The following is a 22,818-nucleotide window of genomic DNA, read 5'->3' as shown; positions in this document are numbered from 1 at the left end:
AAACCACTAGAAATCAAGTACTTCAAAAATAGGTGAAATAGGACAGCATCATTTGTTCTGAGACACTGAAGTGTTTTTAAGGGCAACCAGAAAAGCTACCTTACAAAGCCAGTTAAGTGGGTAGCATGTTTTTGTGCTGCACTGAAGGAATGCAACACAGACCATGCAGGAGAAGTTGACTATATGAACTCATATATTAAAGGACTACTTTCAAATACAGTAGAAAAGCTTGGTACACACTCCAGCAAGCCTTGGTAGAGAAAAAGTTTCTCAGCTTACTGTAAGATTAAAGACAAATTTAAGAAGATCCAGCAATGTTTTCCTTTGAAGTATCATTAAAGCACATTAAAAATACAAGGGATAAATATTTCACTTTGATATCTAGGTCAAAAACACAGACAGTCCCAAAGCACTTAAGAGGTTTGCAAGTGTTTTTGAAACACTGTGCCCTTTGCACACGTGATAAGCTTGCTATCAAATGACACACAATGACTCGTGAGGTCAAGGTAGACTGCTACATCACTTATAGGCCCAAGAATGAATGGCATTAGTAGGAATGCAACTTGCATTTCAGCTCTTCAGCAGCTTGCCAAATTCTGCAACACAGAGGTTTTACAAACAAATGCCAAGTAACAGTGAGCTTCTCAGATCCTCTGGGACAGAAGTTTTTGCCTGCTATCTCAGTGTTGGTCAAATATTTTATCATCAGTTGGATTCCTCAACCCTTAAGACACATGCTACAAAACCAGCACTTTGAAGAGTTCAGTACCTCCCACTGAAGCATGTACAAGTGGTTTATCTTCATTACAGGAAAGATTAAAACAGAACATCCATGCTTGAGGAACAGGACAGGAAAAAATACTTTATTTGGGGCTTTCACTGTGCAAAACATGAAAGTAAAAAGAAGCCTCAAAAAGTGGCCAGATTTATCTCCTTTCCTCCTCCCCCTGCAATGCAGGATCAGCGAACTCCGGGCAGCTTGAACTTAACTTTGTAAATGTACCTTTTGACTCAGGCTTTGAAGCTTCTTTTCAAATCCTATCCCCGCCTCATTTCCATGCAGATCAGAAAACTGAAGGCTCCAGTGCAAGCAAAACAAAGAAGGTGATTGTGACAGAGCACCCCAAACACTAGGCAAAGTAAGTACTCTGAAGACTGCTGGGATTTTCAGTGTCCTTCCCAGAGGCTTTGTGCAAGGTGTCTTCGAAAGCTGGCTGACCAGGGCTGACATGCAAAATTTGTAGCTGCTGAAAATAACACACTATCCAACAGAGCCCTGTGAGCCACAGTGCCTTGCTCTTAACATGATCTGTGTTCACAGTGCCTGCCTTTTGACCTCCCATACCAGCAGCTGGGAACAATCCCAGCCTTTTCTCGTAATTTACTTATCTGTGAACATGTGCAAATTTTACCATAACAGAAAAGCTGGCAGTGTCCAGTTTTACAGCAAGAATGAAAATTTCCAAGTTTCCATACAGTTTATTTCAACTCTATCCCATAAAGATGTACTGAAGAAGAGTTTCTGTTGCACTGGAGACAGGCACTCTGAACTAAAGATTTGTTTTCTCTTCCACATGCCCCCTCACTCTTTTTTTATACTATTAGAAATATGCATTAGGAAATTCTCCACAGAATTGCTCATGAAGACTAACACCACCAAGTTGCCAGGTAGAAAGCCACAGACCTTTTAGAAAAAATGGATTCAGTGTCTACGATGCAAAGTGTAAAAAATACCCCAAAGAACAATCAACCAAAAAAGACCCAAATACAAAAAAAATATAATCCTGACATATAGCAGGCATCTACAATATCACTGGATAAATCTTTCCACGTCAGCTTCCCATGTCAGAGGGACTTCTATAATCCAGTCGCATACACTGACAACAGGCATTTTCCCCATAAGTGAAGTCATTCTGATGTAAAACTGAGGAAGTACAAATGTAAGTAAAAATCAGAGTCGTGCTCTTTTCAAAGGGAAAGACACCCATAAAAATCCCAAGAAAAGCCTGAAGCGATCTGTGAGGCAGTGCTTAATATCTAAAATTTCTTTCCCCCCTGGTCAGTGACACTAAGGTAAACTAGCAGCAAATGACCAATTCACAAGGTCTGCCTGATTCACAGTTTTAAGGTCAGTAGTGCTGAGAATGAAATTAGTATTCTCTCTTCTTACCCATACATTGCTCTGATGGACTTCCCTGGTAATTTTAACAACCCAGCAGCACATAGGCATGGATACCACAGTTCTTCGAAAGACAGCTACCCTAACAGCTTTATAGGTCTGGAAACCATGCTGATGTCCCTGCTTACCATCTCCAGCGACTGAAAGATGACCTCCAAGCCAAAGGTCCATGCTAGCAAGAAGCAGGAAATCATGCAAAAGTTGTCTGGGGGCCTGCTTGGATGAACAAGGGATTCAATTTCAAAATAAACCTTATGTGTACAGGATGTGAAAGCAAGAATAGGTAAGTGATGCCCAGTTGTGTACTGATGAGGTTAGGAAAGCTAAAGCCCACACAGATTGGAGTTGGTGAGAGACCTGAAGGGCAACAAAAAGAGCTGTACAAATATACTGGCAGCAAAAGACTGGAAAAATGTGAACTCACTGCTGAACAAGGCAGGGAAAACTGCCAACCAGGGACACAGAAAAGGACAGGATACATAGTGCTTTCTTTGCCCCCGTCTTTACCAATACAACTGACATTCAGGGATTCCAGGCCCACAAAACAGTAGAAAGTCTGGAAATTGAATTCTACCCAAGTCTAAAAGTAACTTTAAGTATAAAGTGAAGGTAGTAAATCCAGGGCAGAGGATTCCTCAGCTTTTCATATAAAACAGTGATACAGTAGTTTTCCCCCTATTCCTTCCAAGAGGAATTCAAAATGGATACTGTCTTCCAAAGGTGAATTCACACTGCTGGACACGTTCTGTCAAATATCAAGAATATCAACTCGCTCTGAGCCCGTCAGAAGGGGGGGAAAAACAAAAAAAATTTGCTAACTTACTGCAAGTTTGCCTTATGCTACATCTGTCAAGGTGTAAAACAGTAGACTCAAAACTCCTCTCAGTTTTCCTGTCAAGTGAGTACAAATTCTTCCAGTGTCAGCTGATCCAGTGATGTCTATTGCCCATGCCCTAGCTGGTAAATGCTACTTGGAATAGAGTTTGACATAGCAGTCCAAGTCTATGCTGAATGTAATTTAAAATAAGCAAAAGCAGTAGGCTCTTAACCACTAAATGCTACCATTACACATTCAATTTCAGTGTCATTCCCTTTAAATTCTTGAAGTGTGTTTAAAGGGTATTTTTCACATCTAAGCACATACACCAATCACAGATCACCCTACAATGAAAAGTATCCCAGTGACTATTCCTGTATCCTAGCTAATGCATACTGGAATCTGGGCAGGTTAGTCACAGGAGTAACATGCATCAAACTGAAATCAGTACTTCATTATCAATATCCAGACACTATCTCTAGGAATCTTGTTAAGACCCAGAAGGTCTGGCCAGGCAAGAAATCTGAGAGAAAGAACAAAGTTCAGAAACCCAGTGAAACTGAAGTTTGACTTTCTTCAGCAAAGCATTACTAGTAACCTGTGATTACTGCAAGTCAGCAGCACTAGAAAGAAACAGACAGCACAAAACATTACTAGTATAAGGGAACTAATTCCTATGCAAAAGCAGCTTGCCTGCAGTATGGGATATACAGTTTCTATTCACTATTGATGTCCAGCTATTTCACCTGTGACAGATTTGAAGTAGAAACTCTCCAGATTCACCTCCCTACTTGCACCCTGTCAGTTTGCCCATTCAGTCATTACTTGCCGATATTTCTAGATTCAGTCAACAGTATGTATGCACTGAATCAACAGCTGTGCTAAAATTTTACTTCAACAGATGACTATTTAATAGATAAACATTAAGGTTATGCAATGTCAAAACCATGGAACACAATGCAAGTCAGGCAGCAGCCAGAAACCATACCGTTAGATATTTAATGATGACACACACTGTACAACACTAAACAGAGCTACTCTGGAGACACCAGTTTAGAAGCAGTTTTAATGGAATTTTCTACTGCAGTTAGTTGGAAGGACACTTGTTTCCAGAAATGCAAACATTACACCACCAAATCCATGTATTTTCACTGCTTTAATATTTCTTAACATCAAGATGTACTGATTTATTTTCAAGTCAAAACTGTGAAAGTTAGCAGGTTAAACAAAGAAGTTGTAAAAAATAGGTAGACAGTCCCTAACAAGTGTTTCAGTTTCTTACTGTCTGCTACTACCCATAAACACCTCAGCACCATCTTTTTATTTTATAGCTTATTAGTACTATAAAGGGCAAACAGAGTGTTTGTAATACCTACAAGAACTTTAGGAAAATGTAATAATAAGTTCTGAACACTGCTACTCAAGGTATTCTCTCAAGTCTTTAAATGTGAAATCTTTAAATGTTAAAATCAGGATTTCTGTAAGTGTTTACATTCAGTAGCTTCCAGTGTAAACTTTCAGCTTAGAACACTATTTGCCTTTATCTGTACAGATAGTATCCAGTTCTTTTAAAATGCATGTTTCAGATCCAACAAAAGGTCCGAATTACTACCCAGTCAATGCAAATGGGTTAAAACTTTCCTGCAAGCCAGATTTATATTGGTAAGATGAAGACACTAGGAATACATAAGTCCTCTTGGCAAGCACAATAAAAACAAAGACATATTTCTTACTGTTACAGCAGTGTTCTTAGAGACCACTATGCCAGGCAAGTGTTCTTACCTTGCACTTAAATTAGTATATGAGATGTCATGATTCAAGAACTCCTCCTCTTAATTTGATTTTTAGTAACAAGATGCTGCAGCACACAGCAAAGACCAGGGCTCATCTGCCACTAGCCAGTAGGAGGCTGCTGTCTGAAACAGGAGCGTACGTTGCCATATACTTATCAAGTTTACTTTTTCTCCTCTCAAATGAAAGACAGCTCCATTTCAAACAAAGCTTGAAGGCCACTTCTCCCAGCATATAAGAGACTGCCTCATTAAATATATACATGCTGTGCTGAGTTTAAGTTTGTGGTACAAGCTTGCAGCAGCTTTGTTTCTGTGGACAAAGCAAACTGGAAACACAGACTTCCCTCTGTGAAGGCAATTTAGACAACTCTCTGGAACTACAGAAACATACTACCCAACACAGCTTCACTTACGTATGTAGATTAAGCCAATAAATATAACCATCCCATGAAGGCTTTGCTTTTACAGTCTGCCCTGCAATAGATAACCACATTCAAAAAGTAGACAGGGAAGTAACAGCCTTTTAGCACTACCATCAGAAAAGGTTTTACTATTTCAGTCCATGCCTCAAGAAGAGTGCTACCTCTGGCAGCTACAACCAGCGCCAGAGTCACAGGCCTGAGGTCACCCACAGGATCCATGTCTGTTCTGTGTCCCTACAGCTGAGGGCACGAACGGACCTACCTGACAAGCTTTTTCTTCCACAAAGCAGACACAATTAGAACCAGATCTAGCCATGAACTAGGAACACTTCACTGACAAATGGCTCGTCAGTATCACTGCCCTGGTATCAGAGCTTTCTCTTCAAGGACTGCGCAGAACAGGATATATTTGTAAGGGACCTGTAAAGTCCATAATCATCTCAGGATATTGCAGCACAGAGTAATTATATCAGTTGCTACATGCACTCTTGACACAGGATCCCCTACAACCCTGGCATACCAGGAGGGCTACACTGACCAGGGCAGCAGTTGTCCATGTCCAACAGCCTAGCTAGAACAGTGGTCAAGGCTCCAATTCCTTCACAAGCTTCTTATACAAGCAGTCCTAAAATGAGATGTTCAGTGCGATTACTGATGGGTATAGCTCACATAAGCATGACTATCCAACATAGGAGTACCTGGATTTTATAAAGCTCTTCCTTTAAAGTAATTTTATGTAGATAATACCAATTTGCCAAGGAGTTGTATGCTAAGTATACCACACCACACCTACTAAGACTCACAAATAGTAACTCAACGAGGTTTTTGAGTTGGAGGGAAAAAATAACACAGGGATGTGTTTTTCAAAACTAAAGAACAACCTCTTTGCAGGCAAATGCCATTGAAATAACATGAAGTCTCCTTATGGCTGTAGTCTCTTGCAGCTTTGGCAACTGCTCACAAGTAAGTCTCCCACCTTTACATAGTTACCATCTCCACTCTTGAACATGTTAGCGGACAGCATGGACATTGGATATAAGGTCTCCAGCATCTGAAGGCTTCCACCAGTTTTCAGGTTAGTTACTGGACAGAGTGGGGCACTGCTGATGCAACAGTGGGTACTGGAGCTCATGAAGATTTTACACTGTCGTTTGTCTTTGACTGTATTTCTCTGTTTGACTCTTGTCATTCAGGAAACAACCACCACAGCCACCTGTGCTACTCACCTACAGCACAGCCCATGCTCACCCTGCCTTCTAAGCAGGCAGCAGATCAAAAGCCCTAGCTCCACACAGCTAGGCAACAGAGCTAGCTTATGTGGATCAGCACTGAATCTACAGAAAAATCTGGTTTCAATTCTGGCTCTAAGTCCCAGCTCAGCATTTTAATCCAACCCTTCCTCTCGCCTTTGCAGTTTCCTCAGGATGGGACATGATTTATTCATTACTGAAGTACAGGCACCACCAAGTTCAGCCCAGCAAAGCAAGTTTTAAGAGGAATTTGTACTATAAAGTGGGTCTTGTCTGGATGAGAAGACTGATGAAGGCCTAGGACAGCAGTGAGACATTAAAGACAACACTCCTGAGAAGCTAACAAAGCCCATAATTAATCCTTCTTGAAATTAAACATCTTGTAAGAAAGCTTGGGCTCCTCCAGTCATGGTTTTTTCCCAGTACTATTCTTCCCAAGATTATCTTGAAATGAAGTACCAAAATACCTCCTTGTGAAGCCAAGATCTTTTCTCATGCGTTGAAGGCTCGCTATGCAAAGTGCCCGAGCACTTCTGTGACATTTGTGAAGACCTGACTTTGTAAGACAAATCCTCAGTCTTTCATTAGTAAGTCACCAACCCATCTTCCTTGTCACCATCAAGGCAGTTGTCATGCCATTAAAATGGCATAAATAGTGAAATAAAAACATGGCCAGTTCTCATCACTGGGCAGGAGCAATGCTGATCAATAATGGTATCAAAGTCAATACACATAGCAGTAACAGACCTGATGAGTGCAAAAGACACTTGAACAGGCCCCTCCCCTCCTCCACCCTATGCTGAGAGTACCCAGCTAGATGGATGCCCTTTGCTTTGGATTCAAGGAGCCTTGATTTGCTCAGTCTCAAACCCTTGGGTAACTGTGCATTACCCAAGAAAACCATCTTTCATTTGGAAAAGCAGCAGGCGTGACACTGGAAAGTGACATCCTTATGGGACTCCAGGCATCACTCGTGTCTCACAGTTGCCAGCAGCTAAACCTGCTCCAGAAGGATTTATACCCTCAGTTCTCTTACAAGCCAAAGAAAACGAGCAGCTAGAGTTCACTGCATGTCTGACAACACTGTCTGCAAGCAACAGAAGGTTCTTTTGGGTGGTGGAGGTGCTTCAATTAGATCAGCAGGCCTGTTCAGACTTCTAGTAGCTACCAGAAAACCACCTCTTGTTCCACAGTTCTTAGGAAGAACATCGCTTCTAAAAAAAAAGTTTCTTCCAATTTGTAAGAGAATTTTCTGCAGACAACTATACCAAAGGTATGTGAATTTACTTCATGCAAGGGTGATAGATTTGTGACTCGGCAAGCAAAGACAGATAAAGTTGATCTTGCACTTAAGAAATCCACTATTGCAATGTCTTATGTTCGGATGGTTCTGCCAGCTCTCTGAAAATATTCCTTGGAAACATCAGTGACAGATTAAGAATAAGCTTTAGGAGTCTTAACACACAAACCCCGATTTTTCATGGCTAGACTTTGCTCGTGGCTTTAACTTTTTTCAAAGTCAGTGAAAGGATCTTTACAGATCATGTCACAGTACCAGATGAGGACTTTCCAACATCATAGAAAAAAAAAAAAGCAGTCTTTCTAAATTTGTTTCTGGCCTTACTTAGGCTAAAAGCCAAGTGTAAAATGATAGTAGAATGTATTTTGAAAACAATCACCTTATGCAAAAGCTGCATTTGTGTTCTCAAAGAGGCAGTGTCAGAAACAGCAATCAAGACAGAAGACACCTCAGAACAACGGCTACCATGTTCTGCAAGGATGGCTCACTGAATTTTAGAGTAAGTGTCCAGAGATACTGACTCTGAAAGGGTAAACTGGCTTTCCTTCTGTTTCCTGCTATAAGCACTGATGAAGACAAAAGGGTCTGTTTGCTGCAGACTTCAAGATGAGAAAGGCCTGGTATGATGACTAGGTTGGACGGGCTCTAACCTGTACTGTTGCTACTACAAGGGGCCAGCCCTAAACTGCATTGTTTCTATTAGAATTTAAATTAATTCTGTAATTTTCACCTAATTCTAAACACATATATTCCACTGTAAGAAGAAAGTGGATGAGAACTGAAATACAGAACACTCCACATTTGTTGGTTAGCTCTTCTCCAACTTCAGTTTGACATTGCACTTTATGCCCAGTTGGCAGCTTTAGTTCCTAGGTCTTGATCACATTCCTTTTTCTGTATTTTGTTTCTGGGTTTTGTGTTTCTCTTTACTAGATACAAGGTCTACACATTTTCATTATGCCAGCATTCTCTTATGACAGCCTTCTTCCAGGATGAAATTAAATCTCAAGATCAGTCTTTATATGGCTAAAAGGAAGACGACCAGGAGTCTTGCTTAGACTACAGCTGCTTAAGGACGGCACACTGCTCAAAGAGGAAGACCTCACAAAACTGCTGCTGTACATAACAGAGGAACACCACAAACAGGCTTTCACAAGACTTTGTCTGAAGCAGATGAGAGCCAAAATGCCATCTGGTGAACAGAAGCAAGCGTAATGGTACATACATGTTAACAACAGAAAACTAGAAATCCTGCTACAGACAAAAACAGAAACAGAGGTTTTCCTAGAGGGGCTCAGATAATATAGGTAAACTGTTGTACTATCAGAAGTGTATCATACTAAGAGAAAGCAAGCCAAGAAGGTCACTGACCTCTTTCTGCACTAGAACAGGAGATGGGAATTAAGTACTACTACCGCACAATAGCAATTCCACTGTTCTGCCTTTAAAAGTTAAATATGTATTTAAAATTAAATTTAAATATGTTTTAATTTTTATATTAAAATTAAATTTTAAAATTTAAATATATAAAATTTAATAAAATTAATTTAAATATTTATTAAAAATTAAAATAAAAATTAAAAATATTAATACAGATGAACATTTCACAATTTGCAGTTTTAACTATCACACTCTCTGTAAAAGTAATAAACTTAAATTCTAAGTACAATTAAAAGAAATAAAAGGAGATCCAGTGTCCAAACATTTTCAGTTTCCTACTTCTGACTTTCTGATAGTCTTGAAGTCCCCCCCCTCCATACTTTTTTTCCTGCTTCTGATCTGATGAACGCTCCCTCCCCACTCATGCTCAACCAGTAAGAGCATCACAGATTTCAGACACTTCCAATAAAAAAAACCACCCATACCATTTAATACTTTAGAGGACAAGAGCACACAGGTTAGTATCCAACCCTCCACAGGAATAATCATCAAAACCAGGATCTCGAAACAGCAGACCCCAATACTCCTCCTGTTTTTGAAGCAGGTGAGCTGTTCACATGTTTTCCCTTTTTCTGAAGAAAACAAGTACACTTCAGCTTCTCCATGTTGTGTCTAGGGAGCTGCTGCTGCTGACAGATATTGTCAGGCAGATCTCTTGGGCCTCTCTTGCATTATTCATTTCACACACACCTTATAGAAATGCACAACACATATCCATTGCCACTTCGTTACCACTTCACTGGAATATCTTGCATCCTTTCAGGAAAAACTATTACTCTGTGTCTTTCATCCATGCAGAGTCAACATTTAATTAATATCAAAAAACTTGAAAGGCACTACTTAAAAGAATTCAATTTGTCTCAAGACTTCTGTAATTTCAAAAATAAGCACAGCCATATTTTACAATAGTAAAAGCATTCTTATGGAGAAAACAAGTGTTTGGGTTAAAAAGCCCCACCTAGACAGACCTCCATGCCTGGCATTTGCAGCGTTGTGGACCCAATGCAGAAAGCCATATCCTACTTAAAGAACTTTGCATAGCACAGGGAGGGCAGAAGACTGGAAGATGCATCACTGATCTCAGTAGTAACAAGCAGGGTTTTTTTGGTTTTGTTGACTTTTTCAGCTTGCTTAGAGCTTGGGTTTCAAGCAATGCTTGCAGTCTTCCCTCAGCTTCATACAGTACTGCTAGCCCTTTCTAATTACAGTGTCAGAAACACCACCATCACCCAGGCTCAGGAAGGACCTTACTGCACCACTGAGGGTTTTGGCTGCGAGCCTGCTCAGCACCCTTAGGGTGTGCTGCATTGGTCTATGGATCCTCTGCCACAGGGAAAGCAGGGACAGACTCCTGCAAGAAACTCTATAATCAGATGCAACACAGCACTTGGGGTCCAAACAAAAAAAAAAAAAAAAAAAAAGACAGGTAGTTACTAAAGATGAGATTAGCACATTTTGTAGTTTAGTCTGACACACTGCATTATTTTCCTCAGAGTGGTTAGGCATTAATGAACAACCATGTTGCTTACATGAAGTGACAGCAATATGCATTCAGAAGTGAAGACTTCTCTGAGTATTACTCAGCAACACGAAAACCAAGCAGCCAGCTTAAGCTGGTTAAGTAAGAGTCTGAGGGGATTTGAATTTCAGTGAACAAATTTTACCTGCGGGTAAAGAGGCATGTGAAGAGGGGGTTTAAAATAGAAATACTGTCAAAGCTTTAACTGCAACATAGCTAAAAGATTGTGTAATTACCATTTATACAACTCCTACAGAAAGGGGAAACACACACCTTTATTTACTTTTGTTCCAAGACAAATTGTTTCTATGCTTTGGATCTGCTACAGCACTTCAATCTTACCTTAAGAATACAGTTCTGAGGTATTCGATTACCCTGTCAACACTGCTAAATGGTCTGGCACCATGCCCCCTTCTCAATCTTTGCTGACTGATAGCATCAGTAAAACTGACTAGCTTTAATTAAACTTCCAGATAGGATCCCCTTTTGCTACTCCAATATTCTTTAGTGTGGGGGGTGGATCAAGACTGTAAGGAGGGTTTCTCTCACCTTCACAGCTCACTTGCCTCTGGTATTTTAACAGGCTTTTTTTTTTTTTTTTTTTTTTTTTTTTTTTACACACACAACTCACTTCATTGCTCCCCAGGGAAATTAATGAAAAAATTGCTACAAAAAGTGACACTACCAAAATTTTCCTCTGTAAGTATCAGTGGTGAAGATGGGAATAGTTTCAACCTCTTCAGAGTTTGTGCATAGGTAGAACTAGCATGTTTCTTTTTGCGGAATTGTTATTTTCCACTAAGCGTAAAAAGCATTTTCGAGAGTACTGTCATAGGTAGAAATTCATAAGGGTGGAGATCTTGGGCAGTTAAATTAACAGGTTAATTCCTTTAAAATGAGTCTTACCATAAATCTAAGTAATGGTTCAAGGCACCAGGTGAAGTTGCAATGCATAAGGCCAAGTTTTAAGGACACTGCCTCAGAGGACACTACTGAAGTTGTGGCACATCCCTCCACTTCAAGTCTTCCCTTGCTGTAATGCACTTCCTTGGGCATCTGTAAAGCCAGTATTTCTGTGTTCACTCTTCTACTGAAGTTCTAACTAGCTCTTCTCATTACATACCTTTCTACAGTAGGGCAGTTAACTAGGTGATGATGGCAAAGTAGAACACCTGTACTTGTAGCCTAAGAATTTATCAAACTTCACTCCAACAGGAAGTTGACAGAGTATTACTTGTTAAGCCCCATTTCTTTTTTTTAATATATGCAAAGCTATAAAGAAGTGGGAAGGAAACCTACAGATTTAATACTTCAGATAAAATATTTCTTAAATCTCTATTCCGGTGACAGGTGGTGATTACCCATGTAAAATACCCCAATAGTCTGAAGAACTTAAAGAGGAGGAAAACTCAATAAATCTGCTTTTTAAGTACTAGGCTCATTAAAGATACAGCTAGATAATGCCGTCTTAGAAAAAAAGGGCAACTCCTAGGCCTCTAACCTGGACAAATGATTTTTTTCCCTTTAACACATACTTGCATACATGTCTATACCAGCGCTAATGAGTAAGGAAACCATCTGTCAGCTCCTACATACAGAGATTCTGCTACTTGAGGATGCTCCTTTGCCCTAGTTCACTTTGTGAGGCACAACAAGCACTATATGACTGCCATCTGCAGTGTCCCTTTGGCAGCTATGATCCAGAAAAGGCCATGTCAATCATTCAAACAGTCTAGCACCCACAGAGAAAAGCCAAAGAGGTTTTCCTGTGTTCTCCTGCTGCTCTTAATCTAGGTAAAAAGTTGCCTCATATTCAGCATCTCACACAGCTCTGTCGTTTTAAAGGACAGGACTATTTTTTCCCCACTCCTCTTTAGCTGTCTTTACTACACTTTCATAGAAGTCTTTTATGCCACACAAAGATATTCCTATTCAGATAATCTCACAATAAGTTACCTTTATCTCCCACCCACACACACCCCCAACAAAAACATTCACTGAATTTTTTTAACTATGTGCAAGTCAGCACTCATATGCTGTTTGCTCTTCAGTCTTCCACATCTGGGAAAAACCATCCTTCCAGGACAAGCCAAATGAAAAAAAGTCACGGACAATCAAGTGGGTAAGCAGAAAAAAAATCACTCCACATTTTCATTGTCTTTTAAATAGAACAGAGCCAAAGTGCTTCCCAGCAGCTGCTTCTTCCAAAAGAGAAGCCACAGAAAACGTTCTACCTCTAAGATACAACTTATTTTGACACTGACGTTGCGTAACTAGATGAAACCCAAACTTCACAGGCTACCTGCAATACAAATAATCCTGTTTACACTACAAAAAATAAATTATGCCACAGAGGCTACCATGTAATACGTGCAGGAATTCTGGCTAGCAGAGAGGGGTTCTGGTATCTAACACACCTAGACATGCCTTCAACATCAACACATACCCACTCCACAGTCTTGATATTCAGGTCAAATCAGAAGGCAACAGAACTGGCACCAGGTTAGACAAGACTAGGACTGCTACGACTTGCTTTGGGGTATGGATCTGAAATCTGCTTGTGATACTTTGCAAGTAGCTCAATAGAGTACTCCCTCCATAAAGCATTCCACAAGATGCTCTTTTTAAAAAGGTATGAGATAATAGGTTTCAGTATCACCACCCATAATGTCACTACCCATACAGAACAGCTTAAGCCTGCCTTTTGCTAATTCACCTTTTCAATGTATTTTATTTCAAGAAAACAGTAGGTGGCATCCCCTTTTAGGAATCAGAGAAATATCCAATTACTAACAGGCTAGTACAGAAGCAGTGGATCAGATACCTGTCATGGCCCCAATCTACATCAGGATCAGGAAAATTCCCCCTGAGAGGGAACGCTCTCAGTTCAGCCACAATATGAAGGTCCATCACCTAACCAACAACATTCCTTCCAGTTTTATAGACCAAGAGGAAACAAATGCTCTCAATAGTCAATCTAGTAAAGTACTAGTAATTTCTACAAAAATTCCCAGAAAACGTACAGAGAACAATCATCCAGTTTCTTTGGAAGTCAAAATATCCACTAACACTATCCTATTTTATCATTTTTCATATGAAAGTATATATAAAAATCTCAATGACATCCATTTTTTAAAGCTGAAAGGAAGTCTAAGAGTTTGATTCTGAGTTTGCCAAACAGGTTCTTAATTTTAATAGGAGTATAAACTCTGGACAAAAAGGTCTATAAACTCTAAGTAGTCTCTGCAAAGGTCCTAGCACTGAGGTCTGGTGAGTGACTCCCTGCACCCCCGATGTTGCCGTCTAAGGCAGCAAAGGCTTCAGACATCAGCTTTGTACCTGCTCAGTATTGCCTCCAGGCTGATCAGAGGAATACGTAAAATTAGAGTGCTTCCCAGTAGGCTGGGCATTTCTGATGATACACAGAGAGGCAGAAACTCCTGGTAAGTCCCCTTTTAAGTCACTGCCACACAGACATCTTAGTTCTTTTAACAGGAGAAGCAACTGCCCAACGTACAAATGCCTTGGTCTTAAAATATATCAGGGATCCCCCTAGCCTCTGCCCATTCTGCAGCACGGGAGGAGGTAAAAACAGCCTCTTTAAAAAACGTCTTGGGAGAACCCAGTCATGAAAACTTGGCCTGAAACCCAGCTCATATCTAAGAAGGAAAATGACTTGAGAGGTGGGAGTAAAGCAGTTTTTCCCCCCTCAGGTCATGCACACTAACACTAAAAGATGCTGAAGTCAAACAGGGCTAAGTGTGGGTAGCTAAAGTCAGAATTTTGCCTGTAACATGAACAAACAGCATTTCCATTTTTTTCTAACTAAAGAGATCTTCTTTGTTTTGGTGAAGAGGTCATTTCAGCATGTGACAGCTCAAATATTTCAGATTTTCTTTAGCTGAGGACATCCAAGGCATGAATCCTTGGTAATTTACACATAAGCTTTAGTCTCACTACCAGGGACACAGTCTGGTATTGTTTATAACCTGCAATTCTACTTTCTTGTCCTGGGAAGGTAGGAAAACAAAGCACTGGTGTCATCTAAGACATGAAATGCAAAGATACATTGTACCTGCAATACTGCTGGAATGCAAACTCATTCCCTTTCTCACCAGCACCCAAAAGACAAAAACCTGGAGCACAAGATGACTTTCCTCAACTCTCCACCAAAGCAGAAAACAGCAAAGACTGCCAGAAGCACATAGGGCGCTTTCTACAGCAAATCGTCCGTCCATGTTTTTCGTCCATTGTTACTGTGAGCTATGATTCACCATTTGTTAAACAGCAATATATAAGTTTCAAATAGTGTAATCCATTTTATTAAATCGTGTGAATCCAGAATAGGTAGGGAATTTAACCATAATTACTGCCATATTTTTGTCTCAGTCATCTGTAAATGGCTCTGCACTGCTTTAAGTTCAAACTTCTTAAGAAGTGAGCTTTATCTTATGGCTCAAACACAATCCTAGTTAACGGGCAGTCCCTATCCAAGTGATCAGCTAGCAAACCCTGCTGTTTAATGATGGGGAAAAGTCTAGTTGGAACATGGATGGCCTTCAGGCACCAACACCTATGAAAAGTGTTCAGAAGTCTGCATTCCCTGGTAAAGTTTTAAGTTTCCTCTCAAGATTTCAGAGCCCAAACAGTTGCTCAAATGAGAATCAATTATCAGAAAAGCTGGGATAAAGGGAGTAGAGATGACAAAAAGTAACTCAAGATTTCTGCTTCTAAGAAATTTGAGAAACTGAGTTTAGTAAACAAGGTTCAGGAGTTACAATGCAAACAAAGAAACAGGAACCGCAAGTTAGAGACCTAGAGACTGAAGCCCTAGAAGTCCAGTAATTCATAGATAAGCAAAATAGTTACTTCAGTGTCTCATTTTAATGATTTATAAAGAGAAAAAAGACACTAGTAACCTCAAAAAAAAAGGGTATTAGTAAGTTATACCATCTTCATCAACAAATCAAGGATGAAGCACATAGTACAGTGTTCAGACTACATGCAATATTGTTTCTGTGACTGAAATATACAACAATTTCTCAGTTAAAACAATTCTAACTCACATCTAAAATGTTATCAAGTGCATTAAAAAAAAAAATCAAAGTTTTCTATACTTAACCATAATCTAACACTAAATTTAAACAGACTACCAAGGACTCACCATCTGCTACGTAAGTCCTAGTCTATTTTTCTATTGACATTAGCAGAAGGCTTAAGTTACACTTGGAAAGGGAAAAATAATCATGCATCTGATCAACAGTAAGTCAAAACATTTCAGTTTAAATAATTAACACTACATACTTTTATGGTTTTAGTTTGGAGTCTCAATCCATTCAGAGTGTTGATAGCTTTTTCAGCATCCTTGGGGTCAATGTAGTTCACAAAACCATAACCCAAGCTCTGTCCTGATTAAAGAGAGGAAGAAGAGTGATCATTAGTACCACAGTGCTATGCACGGGATAGACAACAGTTAAAATCTATATAAACAGTGAGCAAAAATGGCTTCTGGTAAAGAACAGTATCTGCCCCAGATAGCTTCTAAGGCTCACAACACCCAATTTTTCCAGTAAGGTTATTTTTAACCAGCTTCCTTCCACATTCCCATGGACTGACTGCCTTAAGTTCAACACAGAAATGACTACAGTCAGTTTAATGAAAGACAAACTGCTATGCAAAATAGGTTCAGGATTGTTATGATCTGGAGCTTCAAAGGTAAGATAGTATTAGAAATCCACTAAATCACTGTTAACTCCTTAATTGAACACAAAGTATAGTGGCAAAATTCTGGACTCATGCTTGAAACTGAGCATGTTTCAAATATACCTCAGTATCAGTATTAGAACCAAGTGTGAAGCTGAACGTTTCTACAGATGTTTTTCATACACTAAATAGAAACTCTCAGTAACAAGGAGTTTAAAGGCTCACTTTGTTCCTATATTCAAAAAAAACCTAGTACGAGCAACAAGATGCAACATTTTCAGGTTTTAGCATCAGCAAATCAGATGATAGATGGACATTTTTAATTAGCTCTTTTATCACTGAACCACAGCCCATTTCTAACAGCATATTCAGTCTAAGCATTTCTCACTGAACATTTGCATTTAGTAGTAGTTGTCTCTTGACAATTTCAAAACCTACCATATACCATCCTTAAATAGCATACCCCTTTTAAAATATTTTTAGTGCATAAGAATGCAAACAGGTAGAAAATTTTAACAAAGCAAAAGGATACCACTTACTAAAAATACTGTCCTTTACTAGTATGGACCTTTTCAGAAACACTCCCATACTCTTTCACCATGCTTTTCTTAGAAATTGAAGTGACAAGGTCCAAAAACCAGTCAACAAGCCAGAGGCAAGCATCCAATATATCTAATTCACAAAATGCTAGTTTGAAATATTAGCTTGGAGACACAGCAATGTAAGAGTATAGACCACATTACATAAAGCACAAATGGCAAGTCAATTTGTTGCCAGCAAAGATATAGAAGAACGTACGCTGTATCGAGTTGTCGCATGGTATCTATACAGCATATATTAAATAGTATATAAAGCAAAAAGCTGATAGGAAGTTTGTACCTGATTGAATGAGATTGATTTGTACAAAATCATGGATGCCTGCAGTGGTGTGATTGTTACTAAACAGTCTACTATAGCACCAAAAGTTAGAGGACACTACCACTATGTCACCTTCCCCTAAAAAAGCTACCCTCGTTGTTCCCAGTCCCCTCCTCAAAACAGCACACAAACACAAATAAATTGGCTAATGAAGCCACAAATAGGTTTATATATATATAAGTTATTAAAAAACATCCAAAACCCAATTGGACAAAGTCCTGAGCAACTCTCTCTAGACAACCCTGCTCTGAGTGAGAAGCTGGACTACATGATCTCCAGAAGTGCCTCCAACCTTAGCAATTCTGTGTTTCTGTAACAAACAATATGGAAATATGCACAAGCATTTCTGTATTCATTTAAAGCTCCACCTAGATATAGATAGCTAAGCTACTCATCCTAGAAGTGCCTTTTTCCTTATTAGTTTGATGAGTAGCGGAATTTCTATACCTGTCACCTCCATCATTCCCACTGTCTGCAGAAACTCTTCCCAGCAGTATCCAGAAGAGCAACTTAAAGGAATGTCCTTTTTTTTGTGCAACACTTATTTTTAGTCTTATTTCCAAATACAGAAATGCTGATTTTTCATGTTATTCATTAGGAAGGAACCTATTTAAACACAACCCTGAAAGATGAAACAGCTTCCTCTGAGGTTTTACCATGTAAGGCACTCCCAATACATACTCCCTAATTCCAGACTGAACAGAAAAAGGCACGCAAAAGTTATTCCTACAACCTCTCTGTTCATGTGATCTACTTTCCACATTAAAAACATCCAGACAAGTGCAGGCAAAGAGCACCCCCAGCTGTTACAAAGGGTAACATTCATGACCAGTTCTTCTGGAGAAATTAGATGATTGAAACTTGGTAACCATTAGTAGACTAGCCTGGGAAGCTGCACAAACAAAATCCAGTCATTTATTCGGTACAAGCTTGAACTTACTCCTGCAGGTTTATTCTGCAATTCTGCAATTAAAAGAGGTTTCAGCATTAAGGGGGTGAACACTGAAGCAGGCCACCCAGAGTGGTTGCAAAGTCTTCATTCCAGGAGATACTCACAGTCTGACTAGACATGGTCCTGTGCAACCCTCTACAGGGAGAATCTGCTTGGGGAAGGGGAGGTGACTAGATTATCAGCAGAAGGGACTTCTGCCTTCAATGAATCCATGAATGATTTTTCATTTAATTTAGTTTTGTTTAACTTGGGCTATCATCTAAAATTCAAAGGTGTTCAGATCTGACATTCCGATGGCCTTATATATTTGAGGAGGTTAAGTAAAACATCTTAGAAAGATTGGACTTTTGCCTGAACATTAGTAGTTCAATTACACATTATAAATAATTCAGAGTGAAAAAAAAAAAAATCACTTTCTTCACAGGAGCACACAAAGATGAATCCTGACTCTCAACAAGCAATAAAATTGGAAGTTGAACCTGACTTCTGGAATCAGATGCTTGAGGGACCACTTAAGTCTTCCTGCTTTTGTTAAGGGAAGATGCTTAAGAGGTTTGCCAGCTCAGATGACTAAGTTTTAGAAAATCCAGAGAAGCATTTCAAAAAATGCAGTGGAAGCAGCTATTTCTAACTACCTATCAGATACCCCAGTTATTGCAAAGTATGTATCACAGCTTGTGGTATTTCTCACTTGGTAGAAGAGTGCCAGCTGGGTTACAAGAACTTAGAAACTCAGTTCTTTCTAAGTGTTTCACTGTTTTACAGCTCAAACTTATGCTAGTACCACTACAGCTGTACAAACCAGAAAAGTGCCATCTGACTATGCATTTCAGATGAAGAACGAGCAGCATGCCCACTGCACACAAATGGTACTCAAGAGATGCCTGGCTAGTATAATTCAGAAAAGTTCTCCTCCTGTGTAGCTTTCCCCTTCCTCCATGTCTAAACTTCTTGCTTTCAAGACAGACCAAGAAGCTCTTAAACCAAATCTGCCACCACTTGGGATATTTAAAAAGAGGAACTACATTATTTAGTAATTGTAATAACTAATTTGTGTTGCCAAGAATTAAACTGAACACTGTCAGAAAACAGCTCTGGACTATTCTGTTTGTGCCTCTTCTACACCAAAATCCATTTGCCAAGACAGACATCTCCTGCAGAACACACACTTGGTTCCAAGTCTAGTAACACACTTCAAGTAGATTACATGTCCGAGTTCAGTTGGGTGACTCAAAGAAAGAGGGTAAATCTATAGTTGTCCGCAAGTTAAATAATCCTCAGATTAAAATGTGTATCAAAAAGCATCTTAGTCTCCTACTGTTTTAAAATGGGGTGAGCTCCATCTGGCTCTTGCCTCAGCTCTGTTTTTCAAATTTATGCTTATAATCTGAAAAACAACTGATGTCTCTACAGGTCAGTCATCCTGGTGCTTTTTCTATTATGTGTTTAAGTAATCTGAATAGCCAGTTTAGCCCCTTCTACCCAGATCTTCAAAATTATGGCCTACACAACCTCAACACAAACAAGAGATTATCTGTGCACATCAGGTATTTTTTCCATAACTGAGACCTATAACACTGTTGAATTTAGCTTGTATCAAAGAAAGGAGCAACCGAGTTCCTTATTTTTGTGAGCTACTACTTGTGCCAGAGTAAGAAAACATTCACCACCTTCAGGGGGAATACTCTGATCATTTGCAGAAGTGAGCAATACTTCAGAGGCTACATGCTCAAACTGTCGATTCAGCTTCTCCTTGATAGTTCTTGTGGCTATTTCACAGCACTGTTTAAAGCTGTTACAGTACACTTTCTACTAGATTTTATGCTCAGATCACTGTAAGTATTAGGCAATGAGGTGTAGAATAAAACAGTTAGCTAAATAATTGGTAAAAAGAAGAAACCACCTGAAGTAGGAAGAGTCAAAATGGTGAAGTGATCTGGAAGGAATGAGGAAATAAATGAGGAAAAACAGTTTGACTTGAATTTTTCTTCAACAAATCTGATAAACCCAAAACGCACATAGAAGTGCATCTCACACGCCCATGAACAAAAGACTTCAAGCAAAGGCTATGATTTGAAAGTTCATACTCGTTACTTAAGTTTTATGCTTTATGTAACTGACTTGCAACAAAATCAACATGAAGCCTAACTGGCAAAAAATCCTTTCAGGCAGGCATCTTTGACCTAGGCATACTATATCCATCATTAAGTGGGTCACTGACAAAATTCTTATTTTTTGTCATATATGATATATATTTTTCACATATAATGATGATGCAAGTTAAAGAGTGATTTTGACATTACAGTAAATATACAGAGCAGATTTTGAGATGAGAGGAAGACAATTTAGCTCTAATCAGTCCTTGAAAGTACTTCTCAAGAGACCTGAGAGGAGATACACACACATTATAAAAAAGCATAGATTAAATATTTTATAATTAAGTAAGAAGGAAATAAAAAACATTGATACAGACCTTAGGATATTAGAAAGCCTTCACAGGCAATGGTCAATTAAAGGCCAAAAAAGTTTCAAGTTGGAAAAGGGAAATAAAGTAGGAATATATAGCCATGTCCACTGTGCTCCTGAATTTACTACTGTGCCTTGAAAAAATGTCACTTTTTTGCTTGAAAAATGCACATGCTCCAATTCATAATACTTATCAGAGGAAGAGTCACAAAAACTAATTCTATCCTGCCCAAGTTGTTTCACAAGTGTTTGTTTACTATAAGAAAAGCCTATTTCAATACTGCACACAACTGTAAATACTCAAAGAAAATCTGCTATACAACATCCAGCAAAAGTCCCAAATGGGTGCTATCCACAGAGGAAGTGGTCATACAAAGTATATGTGACAGAATTGACACCCTTGTCCATTATTAACACTTTACTTTTAAAAGTAGCAGCAATATTCCTTAAAACAGAAGAGAACCCCTTTATTGGAATTGGTAAAACAACATCATTCTCCTTTTCCTGACAACACACATTCAACTTCCTGAATAGGAATAACTTAACTCTACAACTCTACTTATGTGAAAGGACACCTTGGTTATTTCCAGCAACAGCTTCAATGCTTTTAAGCTGATAGAGTACAGCAGATTCCCATTGCAACAACTGAATTTTAGAAGTAAAGAATCATGATGAAGACTTAGGTTGGACTACTGGGGGATGTGAGAAAAGTGCCGAACTGACAAGAAGACAAGAAATTTAACTGGCTGTTAGGAAGATCCAAGCCAAGTCTAATTTTTCCTTAAGGGAAAGGATTATAGGATAAAAATAAAATGCATCACTACATTGTACCACACATTTCCATGAGGCACAGCTATTTATACCAGCTAGGAGAAGTTACTGCTGGATTGACAAATGCTCAAAAGCAATTACAAGCCACTCAGTTCACCTATCACTGTTAATTACTTCTGCAAAGCTCTCCCAGGAACTTAGAACCATTTAGGTTGGAAAAGACCTTTAAGATCATTGAGTCCAACCATTAACGCAACACTGTCGAGAGACCTAGAGGCAAGGCATTTTTTCTTATTGCCCATTACTATCTAAGTTACTCATAATTGAGAGAAAAACAAGATAGCTGGTGACAAACGAAAAAAATAAGTACTGAAGCTTTCTGAACACTCATGCATCTTACCACCTAAACAAAGTCCTCTGCTAGAGAAGTGTTCACTGATGAAATACTTTGCTGCATTAAACAGCCTAGGTGTCCTTAGGAATCCTCCAGTTCAGTGTAGTAAGACCTGCCATTAAGAATAGAGACTGCTCTAGACAGGACAGTTAGTAGAACACTGTCAAGTAAGCGTGGAGCAACAGGTCACCTATTTTCCTGCTGCTTTCTGTAGTCCGAAGGTTCCACTTAAGTTCACTTCCACAGCAAATACATCTCACGTCCCCCATCTGAATGGGGAATTTTACATCACTTGTTTCTTAACGTCTTAACGTCTGCCGTCATTCTCAGTTGCATATACACTACTACATCAATTTAGAGATCACATATTCTGATTATAATATAAGGCACTATTTTTTCTTGATTCAATCAAAGTGTTTGCACTCTAAAAGCTAGTGGCATCTCCTTTCTATTGTCCGTCTACTGACAGTTAAGGATCAGACAGCTGATCGCCCACCCATCCAAGGCAGCCATTTATGCCTCAAGTGGACTGACAGCAACACCTGTAAACACTAATGAACAGTTAAAGAGAAGTGCAGGACAACATGACAAATTTTATTATATATTATCTAGGGAGAGTATACACATTACCATCTCTTAGTAGTCAGCTCTTCTCAAATTTCTGCTGCCTCTAAGCTTCCATTTCTCTGGGATATCCAGAACTTGTTTCCAAACAAGTAGTCAAACTACACTGGAACACAGTAAAAACTGAAAGATGTTCCTAACTAAATTATCTATGCCCACACCAAGCCGGTCATCTTCTTTCCAAGAAACCTGCACTAAAATACTGTTAAGTTGAGTTAAACAGCTGAACCTAGCCATTTAGCACAACCACACCAGGCCAGCAATCAAGCC

The 22,818-nt window shown here is 39.2% G+C and overlaps 1 protein-coding gene across 3 annotated transcripts in view; it reads right to left on the bottom strand.

The window, feature by feature from the left end:
• Window positions 1-22,818, bottom strand: part of ELAVL2 (ELAV like RNA binding protein 2) — an 82,976-nt gene that overhangs the window by 7,563 nt on the left and 52,595 nt on the right. For all 3 annotated transcript variants that reach the window (XM_080372701.1, XM_080372699.1, XM_080372700.1), the window contains exon 3: window positions 16,025-16,128. In XM_080372701.1, coding sequence (XP_080228827.1) covers window positions 16,025-16,128 — 104 coding nt within the window. The remainder of the gene's footprint in view (window positions 1-16,024; window positions 16,129-22,818) is intronic.

The sequence above is a fragment of the Falco punctatus genome (assembly GCF_963210335.1).
Source record: "Falco punctatus genome assembly, chromosome: Z".
Lineage (NCBI taxonomy): Eukaryota > Metazoa > Chordata > Aves > Falconiformes > Falconidae > Falco > Falco punctatus.
This window is presented reverse-complemented; position numbering and strand designations above follow the sequence as displayed.